At 49.3% G+C, this 10,908-nt stretch overlaps 1 protein-coding gene across 1 annotated transcript in view; it reads right to left on the minus strand.

Annotated features, from left to right (window-relative positions):
* nudcd3 (NudC domain containing 3) overlaps positions 1-1,750 on the minus strand; it is a 34,322-nt gene extending 32,572 nt beyond the window's left edge. The window contains exon 1 of the mRNA XM_052040955.1: positions 1,436-1,750. Within this exon, the coding sequence (XP_051896915.1) occupies positions 1,436-1,633 (198 nt within the window). The 5' untranslated portion in view covers positions 1,634-1,750. The remainder of the gene's footprint in view (positions 1-1,435) is intronic.
* Positions 1,751-10,908: the final 9,158 nt, after the last annotated feature.

Consider the following 10,908-nt stretch of genomic DNA (forward strand, 5'->3'; position numbering starts at 1 on the left):
CCCCTCCCCGCCCTCCTCTCTCCTCTCCTCCCTCCTCCCTCCCCCCTCCCCCTCCTCCCCCCCTCCCCTTCCTCCCCCCTCTCCCCCTCCCTCCCACCCTCTCCTCCACCCCCTCCCCCCTCCCTCTCCTCCCCCCCCCCTATGCTCTCCTCCCGTCCCCACTCTCCTTCCCCTCCCCCCCTCCCCCCGCCCTCCTCTCCCCTCCCCCCTCCCCCTCCCCTCCCCTCTCCTCTCCCCTCCTCCCCTCTCCCCTTCCTCCCCCTCCCCTCCCCCACCCCTCTCCTCCTCCTCCCCTCCCCTCTTCCCCACCTCTCCTTGCCCTCCCCCTCCTCCCCACCTCTCCTTGCCCTCCCCCTCCTCCCCACCTCTCCTTGCCCTCCCCTCCTCCCCCCTCTCCTTGCCCTCCCCCTCCTCCCCACCTCTCCTTGCCCTCCCCCTCCTCCCCACCTCTCCTTGCCCCCCCTCCTCCCCTCCCCCCACTCTCCCCCCCTCCCCTCCCCCCTCCCCCCTCCCCCTCTCTCCTCCCCCCTCCCACCTCTCCTCCTCCACCCCCTCCCCCTCTCTCCCCCCTCCCCCCTATGCTCTCCTCCTGTCCCCACTCTCCTTCCCCTCCCCCTCCTTCCCCTCCCCCTCCTCCCCCCCCCCTCCCCCTCCCCCTCTCCCCTCCCCCCTCTCCCCTCCCCTCTCCTCCCCTCTCCTCTCCCCTCCCCCTCCCCTCCACCACCCCTCCCCCTCCTCCCCTCCCACCACCCCTCCCCCTCCCTCCTCCTCCCCTCCCACCACCCCTCCCCCTCTCTCCTCCTCCCCTCCCCTCTTCCCCACCTCTCCTTGCCCTCCCCCTCCTCCCCACCTCTCCCCTCTCCTTGCCCTCCTCCCCACCTCTCTTTGCCCTCCCCCTCCTCTCCTCCCCCCACCTCTCCTCCCCCCCCCCTCCCCCCTCCCCTCCCCCCCACCTCCCCTCCCCCCCCCCCTCCCCCCCACCTCCCTCCCCCCTCCCTCCCACCCCTCCTCCCCTCCCTCCTCCCCCCATCCTCCCCCTCCCCCTCCCCCTCCTCCCCCCCTCCCCCTCCCCCCCCTCCCCTCCTCCCCCCCCTCCTCCCCTCCCCTCCTCCCACCCACCTCCCCTCCTCCCCTCCTCCCCCCCACCTCCCCTCCTCCCCTCCTCCCCCCCACCTCCCCTCCCCCCCTCCCCTCCTCCCCTCCCCTCCTCCCCCCCACCTCCCCTCCCTCCCCTCCCCTCCCTCCCCTCCCCCCCACCCCTCCTCCCCCCCACCTCCCCCCAACCCCCTCCTCCCCCCCCCACCTCTCCTTCCCCTCCCCTTCCCCCTTCCCCTCCCCTTTCCCCCTTCCCTCCCCTTCCCCCTTCCCCTCCCCCTTCCCCCTCGCCTCTCCTCCCCTCCTCCTCCCTGCTTCCCTCCTCCCGCCGTCTCCTCACCCTCAGCGCCAGCCGCTCGGCCACCCCGGGCGGGAAGCCCAGCCGATCTTCCTTCAGCACCATCAGGCGGAAGAAGTCGGTTTTCCGGTAGAGGAACCCGAAGAAGACCTGCAGAAAGTTCTCGATGTTGCCGACGTGCTGCAGGATGCCGAGCAGCGCCTGGTCGTACATCTCGGTCACCTCCGGAGGTCCGTCCATCGCCGCCCGCCCGGCCTGCCTGCCTGTCCGCCGCCCCGCACACACTTCCGGCGCAAGGCCGCCACCGCAACCCCTTCCCCGGCTACCGCGGCGCCCAAACAAACGTTCCTAGACCGCACTCACTGACGCCGATGGGAATGTCGCCATGCGGGAGGAGGCCATTCGGCCCGTCCGGCCCATGCCGGCTCCCAGGTGAGTCATCCCATCCCCCTTCTCCTCAGGCTTGGTCCAAACACAGAAGAGCTGAATTCAGGGAATAAGGTGAGAATAACTGTCCTCGTTGCCAAGGCAACAAGGAAAAACTGATTTTAATTTGTATTTTAATGAACATAAGAAATAGAAACATAACAGGCCGCATAACCCCTGGACCCCGCTCACCATTCAACATTATGGCCAATCTGATCTTAACTTTGGCTCCTCAGAATATTTGACCGCACTAAAGCCCATTTTTGAATATATTTAATGAATCCTAAAGATTCTTGACTCTCAGAGCAGAAAATCCTGATCTCCATCTTATTCTGAAACTATCACATCTCGTTTTAGATTTTCCCATGAAAGGAAACTTTCTCTCAGCATCCACCATCTCAAATCTATTCAAAGTGTTATGTGCTATAATGAGATCCTTCTCATCCCCTGGACCTTACATTGGAACTAACTTTACTCCCTGTGGGAGATTTGGAAGTGGCCTGGGATATGGTATACTTTTGCTTGCGAGAAATGAAGGAGGGCTAATATGCACAATACGTGAATGGTCAATCAGCTCAACCTTTTTTCAGAGGTTATCTCAGAAATCAAAGTCTTAGTCAAATTTATTGTCATACGCACAAATACACTTATGCATAACTCACTTGCAGCAGCATCACAGGCACGTAGCATCAGATAAGCAGCATCTACGAGAAAAAGACATAAATTAAACATAAATTATACACAATTTTTACAAGAAAGAACACAATTAGAACAAAAAATAACAAAGTCCATTGTGGTGCAAAGTGATCGAAGTGGTTATAGAGTTGAGGTACTGAGGTAGTGATTAGGATTGTGCAGGTTGGTTCAAGAAGTGAATGGTTGAAGGGAAGTAGCTGTTTTGAACGTGGTGGTGTGGGACTTACGTGCCTGATGGTAGCTGCGAGAAGATGGCATGGCCTGGATGATGGGGATCTTTGATGATAGATGTTGCCTTCTTGAGGTAAGGCCTCAAGATACCGATGGTGGGGAAGGATGTGCCGGTGATGTATTGGGCTGAGTTCACTACTCTCTGCAGCTTCTTACTTTCCTGCGCATTTGAATTGCTGTACCAGACCATGATACAACCAGTCAGGAATTTGTTAGAATATTCGGTGACATGCTAACCTCCTCAACCTAAGAAAATAAAGACGTTGGCACGCTTTCCTTGTGATTGCAGTCTAGTGAACATTATCTGAATAGGCAAGTATATCCTTCCTTAAATAAGACCAAAACTGTATGCACTACTCAAGTATGGTCTCACCAATGTACAGTACAATAGCAAGATTTCCCTACTTTTATGGTCCATCATCTTTGCAATTAAAGGCAACATACCATCTGCCTTCCCAGTGCTGTACCTGCTTGCTCACTTTGTGTTACATATACAAGGTCACCCTTCAGCCTCCCACCTTCCAGGGAAAACAGCCCCAGCCTATCCAGTCTCTCCTTATAACTCAAACCATCCGGTCCTGGTAAGGTCCTCCTGAATTTTTTCTGCACCCTTTCCAGCTTAATGACACCCTTCCTATAGCTGGGCAAACAGAACTGCACACAATACTCTCAAGTGCGGTCTCACCGACATCTTGTACAGCTGCAACGAGACATTCCAACTCTTGTACTTAATGCCCTGATTGATGAAGGCAAGTGTGCCAAACGCTTTCTTCACTGCCCTGCCTTTCAGGGAACCATGTACTTGTACTCCTTAGTCTCGCTATCCAACAACACTGTCCAGGGCCCTGCTATTTATTGTAAATGTCCTGCCCTGCAACATTTCGCACTTGCCCAAGTTAACTTCCATCTGGCATTCCTTAGCCCACTTTCCTAGTTGATCCAGATCTTGTTGTAATCTTAAATAATCATCTTCACTTTCCACCTCACCATCATTTTTGGTGTCATTTGCAAACTTATTAACCATACCAACCGCATTTTCATCCACATCGTTAAACAATGATAAACAACAGTGGTCCCAGCACTGATCCCTGCGGCACACCACTGGACGCAGGCCTCCAATCTGAAAAACAACCGTCCACTACCTCCCTCTGACTCCTGCTCAATATTCCAGCTTATACAGTGTTCCCAAAGAGCAGGCCAGAGGTGGAGGGAGGTGGGGTGGCGCTGTTAATTAGGGAAGGTACCAGAGCAGTGCTGAGTCGTGATGTAAAGGCAGTGGTCAGTGATGTGGGATCTGTTTGGGTTGAAACCATGAATAGAGGGGAAGGAAGACACGTGTGGGAGTCGTCTGTAGACCCTCAAAATGTGACCTCCCGGTGGGTCAGAGCATAAATGGGAGAGGGGCATGTTTGAAGGGAACTGCAATTATCATGGGAGATTTTATCCCACATATTGATTGGATGGAACAAATGGGCAAGGGTATTGTAGAAGAGTTTGTGAATTGCATCAGGGCTTGCTTTTTAGAGCAGTGCATGGCAGAGCCTACCAGGGAACGGGCAATTTTAGATCTGGTCTTATGTAATGAGGAAGGATTAATAATAGATCTGGTGATTAAAGATCCCCTAGGGAGTAATGACCACAATTTAATAGAACTCCAAATGCAGTTTGAGGACGAACATCTTAGGCCCATGACCAGTGTCTTCAATTTAAACAAGGACAGGTTATAATGGTCTGAGGGGGAGTTGCCTAAGGTGGACTGGGTAAACAATCTCAGAGACGGGTCAGTCGAGGAACAGTGGCAAATATTCCAGCAGCTGGTGTATAATGCTCAGCAAGAGTTTATCCCAGTCAAAAAGTGGGATTCCACGAGAAAGGCACAATCAGTGTTTGATAAAGGAGGTAAATGGTGATGTTAAATTGAAAACAAGGGCATACAAAGTGGCCAGGGCTGGTGGCAGACCAGAGGACTGGGCAGTTTTTAAGGATCCAGCAGCAGAAGACTAAAATCGTTCATAAAAAGGGAGAAAATGAATGGAGGGAAAACTTGTATGTAGTCCAAAAACAGACAGCAAAGGTTTCAAAGGATACATGAAGACGAAAGAGGTGGCTCAGGTAAATGTGGGGCCACTAGAGAACAAGGCTGGTGAATTAATAATTGCAAACAAAGAAATAGCAGATATATTGAATAAATGTTTTGCATCAGGCTTCACTGTGAAAGACAATAAATATTCAGATAGGCTAATTTCAAATAACATGGTAAAAATTACAAGAAGTCCCAATTACAAGGGATAAAGTATTGGAGAAACTCAAGGGGCTAAAGGCAGATAAGTTGCCAGGATCTGATGGACTGCACACTAGGGGTTTAACAGAAGTGGCTGCAGAGATAGTGGACCCATTGGTTGAAATTTTTCATAACTCACTAAACTCCAGGAGGATACCAGAAGATGGGAAAACCCAATGTGACTCCCTTGTTCAAGAAAGGAGAAAGGCAGAAGGCAGGGAACTACAGGCCAGTTAATTTAAGAGCTATTATTGGCAAGAGGGGAGAGGCAATAATCAAACCTGATCATTTACAAAAGCTAAATATACTTAAACCTAGCCAATATAGTTTTATGAAAGATAAATCATGTTTGGCTAGTTTGCTTGAATCCTTTGAGGATGTCACAAGGAGAGGTGATAGAGGGGAACCTGTACATGTGTATTTAGACTTCCAAAAGGCACTTAACAAGGTGTCACATAGGAGGCTGATACATAAATTAAAACCCCATGGTATAAGAGGAAGTGTGTTAGAATGGACTGAAAACTGGCTGTCCCATAGAAAACAGGCTGGAAGGAGGTAACTAGTGGAGTACCCCAGGGATTAGTTCTTGGCCTGCAGTTGTTCACTATCTACATTAATGACCTGGAGGAAGGAACCTCCAGGAACCTGCAGAACATTCTCAAGGGGGAAGGTGAGTAACCAGAGGTCGTGGTGCACATTGGTACCAACGACATAGGTAGAAAGAGGGATGAGGTCCTGTGCAGTGAATACAGGGAGTTAGGATAGAATCTAAAAAGCAGGACCTCAAGGGTCGTAATCTCTGGATTACTCCCAGTGCCATGTGCTGGTGAGGGTAGAAATAGAAAGGTAACTCAGATGAGTCAGGGGATTGAGTTCAAGAGCCGCGAGGTAATGTTGCAGCTCTATGGAACTCTGGTTAGACCATACTTGGAGTATTGTGTTCAGTTCTGGCCACCTCATTTATAGGAAGGATGTGGAAGCTTCAGAGACGGTGCAGAGGAGATTTACCAGGATGCTTCCTGGATTGGAGAGCATATCTTATAAGGATAGGTTGAGTGAGCTAGGGCTTTTCTCTTTGGAGAGAGGAAGGATGAGAGGTGACTTGATAGAGGTGTGCAAGATGACAAGAGACATAGATCGAGTGGACAGTCAGAGACTTTTTCCCAGAGCGACAATGGCTAACATAAGGGGACATAATTTTAAGGTGATTGGAGGAAGCTATAAGGGGGATGTCAGGGGTAAGTATTTTACACAGAGAGTGGTGGGTGTATGGAACGCACTGCCGGCAGAGGTTGTGGGGGCAGATACATTAGGGACGTTTAAGAGACTCTTAGATAGATACATGAATGGTAGAGACATGGGGGGCTATGTGGGAGGGAAGGGTTAGATAGATCTTAGAGCAGGATAAAATGTCGGCACAACATTGTGGGTCGAAGGGCCTGTAGTGTGCTGTAATGTTCTATGTTCTAATGCATGGCTGAGAAGCTGGTGCAGGGAGCAAGGATTCAAGTTCTTGGGTCATTGGCATTTCTTGTGGGGTAGGGTTGACCTGCACAGGAGAGACGGGTTTTACCTGAACTGGAGAGGGAACCAATATCCTGGCTGGGAGATTTGCTAGTGCTACTCAGGAGGGTTTAAACTAGAGTGGCAGGGGAGTGGGACCCTGAGCAGTAGAGTGGCTGACGAGAAATCGGGCGATAATACTGTAGCCAATGAGAACAAGTTCAGTTGTCAGGATAGACAGGAGCACAGTAAAGGGAGAGGAAAGACCATGGTTTAAACTGCATTTTTTTTCAATGCAAGAGGCTTGACAGGTAAGGCAGATGAACTCGGTGCGATTGGCTCTGAGGAATGGGATGTTCTAGCCATAACAGAAACATGGCTGAGGGAAGGGCAGGACTGGCAGCTCAATGTTCCAGGATACAGACACTACAGGCGTGACAGAGGTGCAGGTAAGAGAGGAGGGGGAGTTGCCTTCTTGGTGAAAAAGGACATAACAACGATCCTTGGAGAGGATAATCTTGGGAGATTATCCAGTGAGGCCACATGGGTGGAACTTAGAAACAAGAAGGGGATGGTCACTCTGATGGGACTGTGTTATGGGCCTCCCAATAGTCAGTGGGAATTGAGAAGCAGAGATTGCAGCTGGTTGTAAACATAATAGGGTAGTATTAGTGGGAGATTTTAACCTCCCTAATATTGAGTGGGCCAACCATTGTGTAAAAGGCTTGGACGGAGTGGAATTTGTGAAATGTGACCAAGAAAGCTTCCTTTATCAATATGTAGAGGGAACTACTAGCGAGGGTGCAACACTGGACCTCCTCCTGGGGAATGAGGGAGGGCAAGTGATAGAAATGTCTGTTGGTTAGCACTTTGGGTCCAGTGACCATAATTCTATTCATCTTAAAATAGTTATGAAGAAGGTTACGACCTGTTCACAGGTTAAGGTCCAGAGCTGAGGCAGAGCAAATTTTGGAGCCTTTAGACAGGATCTCGCAGAGATTAATTGGACGAGATTGATTGCAGGGAAATGGAGCGTCTGCCAACTGGGAGGCCTTTAAAAGTGTGATGTCAAGAGTTCAGGGTCTGCACGTTCCTGTTAGGGTGAAGGGCAAGGCTGGCAGGTTTCGGGAACCCTGGCTGATGAAAGATATTGAGGCTCTGGTTAAGAAACAAGAAGGGAGGCATACACTGTGCATAAGCAGTTGGGAGCTAGTGAATCTCTTGATGACGACAAGAAGTGTCGGAATGCACAAGAGGGAAGTTAAGAGGGCAAAAAGAGGATACAAGAGGGATTATGCAGGCAAGGTGAGGAAAAATCCTGAGAGATTCTATAGGTATATTAAGAGAAAAAGGCTTGGGAAAGTATAGGTCCCTTAAAGATCAGCATGGCCGTCTGTGTGTGGAACCAAAGTAAACGGGAGAGATTTTTAATGAATATTTCTCTTCAGTTTTTACTGTGGAGAAAACTGCAGAGGCTAAGGAAATGAGGAAAATGACTGGTGATGTCTTGGACCACATACAAATTAGCAGCAAGGAGGCCTTAAAGTGCATTAAGGTGGATAAATCCCCAGGCCTGACCTGGTGCATTCTTGGACCTTGTGGGAAACTAGAGAAGAAATTGCGGAGGCCCTTGCAGAGATCTTTGCTTCATCTCTGGCACAGGTGAAGTTCCAGAGGACTGGAAAGTGGCTAAACCATTGTTTAAAAAGGGTAGCAAAACAAGCTAGGAAACTACAGGCTGCTGAGTCTGACATCGGTGGTGGGTAAATTGCTGGAGGGGATTCTGAGGGACAGGATCTACCAACATTTGGAGAGACAGGGTCTGATTCGGGACAGTCAGCATGGCTTTGTGTGTGGGAAATCATGTCTGACAAATCTCTTAGAGTTCTCTGAGGAGGTAACCAAGAGGGTAGGGCAGTGGATGTTGTCTATATGGACTTTAGCAAGTCCTTTGACAAGGTCCCTCATGGCAGCCTAGTGTGGAAGGTTAGATCGCATGGGATCCAGGGGGAAATAGCTGATTAGATTCATAATTGGCTGAGTGGTAGGAAGCAGGGGGTGATGGTTGAGGGTTGTTTCTCAGACTGGAGACCTGCATCTAGTGGTGTGCCACAGATGTTGGTACTGGGACCTTTGTTGTTTGTAATTTATGTAAACAATTTGGATGTAAATGTATAAGGCATGATTAGTAAGTTTGCAAATGATACTAAAATAGCTGGTGGTGTAGACAGTGTAGAGGGTTATGAAAAGTTACAGAGGGATCTTGATCAGCTGGGTGTGTGGGCTGAGGATTGGCAAATGGCTTTCAACCCAGAGAAATGTGAGGTATTGCATTTTGGGAGATCAAACCAGGGAGGGACTTATACAGTGAACGGTAGGGCCCTGGGGAGTGTTATGGAACAGAGGGACAATGAATGCAAATGCATAATTCGCTGAAAGCAGCGTCACAGGTAGATAGGGTGGTGAAGACATTTGGCACGCTGGTCTTCATCAGTCAGGGCATTGAGTATAGGAGTTGAGAATTGTGTTGTAGTTATACAAGACGTTGGTGAGGCCACACTTGGAGTATTGTGTTCAGTTTTGGTCACCCTGTTGTAGGAAAGATATTATTGAACTAGAAAGAGTGCAGGAAAGATGTACCAGGGTGTTGCCTGGACTTGGGGACCTGAGTTACAAGGAGAGGTTGTGTAGACTAGGACTTTATTCCCTGGAATGTAGGAGATTGAGGGGTGACCTGATAGACGTGTATAAGATCATGAGAGCATAGACAGGGTGAAAGCACATTGACTTTTTTCCCAGGGAGGGGGTGCTAAAAACAAGAGGGCATAGGTTTAAGATCAGAGGTGAGAGATTTAAAAGGGACATCAGGGGCAGCGTCTTCACAGAAAGGATGGTGCATATTTGGAATGAGCTGCCACAAATAGTGGTTGAGGTGGGTACATTAGCAATGTTTAAAAGCTATCAAGATAAGTACATGGATAGGAGAGGGTTAGAGGGCTATGGGCCAAACACGGGCAGATGGGACGAGCTCACTCAACTCGTCGGCATGGACGAGTTGAGCTGAAGGGTCTGTTTCCAGGCTGTAAGGCTCTATGCTTCTAACCATAAGGTTTCCAAATTTGTTGATCCTTCAAAAAATAAGTGGAAGAGTGGTCTGCAATGCGATACAGACAGACTGAGTCAGTGGGTAAAAGACTGGGAAATGAAGTTTAAAGTGGGGAATTGTGGGGTTGTGCACTTTGGGAAGAGATGTTAAAAGGGAATGATCTAAATGGAGAGACAGAAGGTGAGGGATCTAGGTGTTCTTGTACATGAATCACAAAAAGCTGTAAGGAAGGTCCAACATATCATTCAAAAGGCAGACGGCATGTTGGCCTTGATTACAAAAGGGTTGGAGTTTAAAATTAGGGAGGTTGTGTTGTAATTGCACTGGGTGTTGGTGAGGCCTCACCTGGTAATACCATGTACCATTTTGGTCCCTTTACCCAAGATATAGTAACACTGGAGGCAGTCCAAAGGACCTTCACTGGTGTAGTTCCTGGGATGAGAGGGCTGTCCTGTCAAGAGAGACACAATAGCTTGTGTCCGTATTCCTTTGAGTTTAGAAGAACGAGGTGTGACCTTATTCAAACATATTTCTAAGAGGGCTTGATGGGGTAGACATTGGGATGTTTTCACTGGTGGGAGAGTCACAAACAAGGGGACATAATTACAAGGGGCCGGTCATTTAATACTGAGGTGTGTAGACATTTCTTCTCACTGAGGGTGGTGAATCTCTAGAATTCTCTGCCCCAGTGGGTGACGAAAGCTGAATCATTACAAGTACTTAAAGTGAAGATGGATAAATATTTGATAGATCGAGGAACAAGAGGGGTATAGAGAAGGCATGGCACAGAAGAGAAGTTGAGGTCAGTACAGGTCAGTCCTGGTCACACTAAATGGTGGGGCAGGCTTGGCCTGCCTATAACTGCTCCTATTTTGTGTTCTATTTTATACTTGAAAATATTTGCAATGTGTATTTTTGAGGGGAAAAATAACTAGCTACAAGAAGCCAAAGAACACTGCTAGATTATTGCACACTGCTTAAAACCTAGTATGGAAATCACTTTGGAACTGGCGTTAAAGGGACTCTGACCACAGGTCTCCCTTAAAGACTCGACTTCAGTTTTGTCTAGGCCCTGAAAAGATTTTCCTGCAGAATACTCAGAATCATTACACCAAATCCTTCTCCCACAGTCAAAGCCAAATACAGGAAACAAATAGAAAGGAAGTCTGACATTGCTGTTGGGTTTAAGCTTGAGAGAGATTGTGTGGGTATAGAGTCACATCGCACAAAACTGGGCCCTTCAGCCCACCCTGTCCATCAAGTAACTTTCTA

Source organism: Pristis pectinata, chromosome 29 (assembly GCF_009764475.1).
Source record: "Pristis pectinata isolate sPriPec2 chromosome 29, sPriPec2.1.pri, whole genome shotgun sequence".
Lineage (NCBI taxonomy): Eukaryota > Metazoa > Chordata > Chondrichthyes > Rhinopristiformes > Pristidae > Pristis > Pristis pectinata.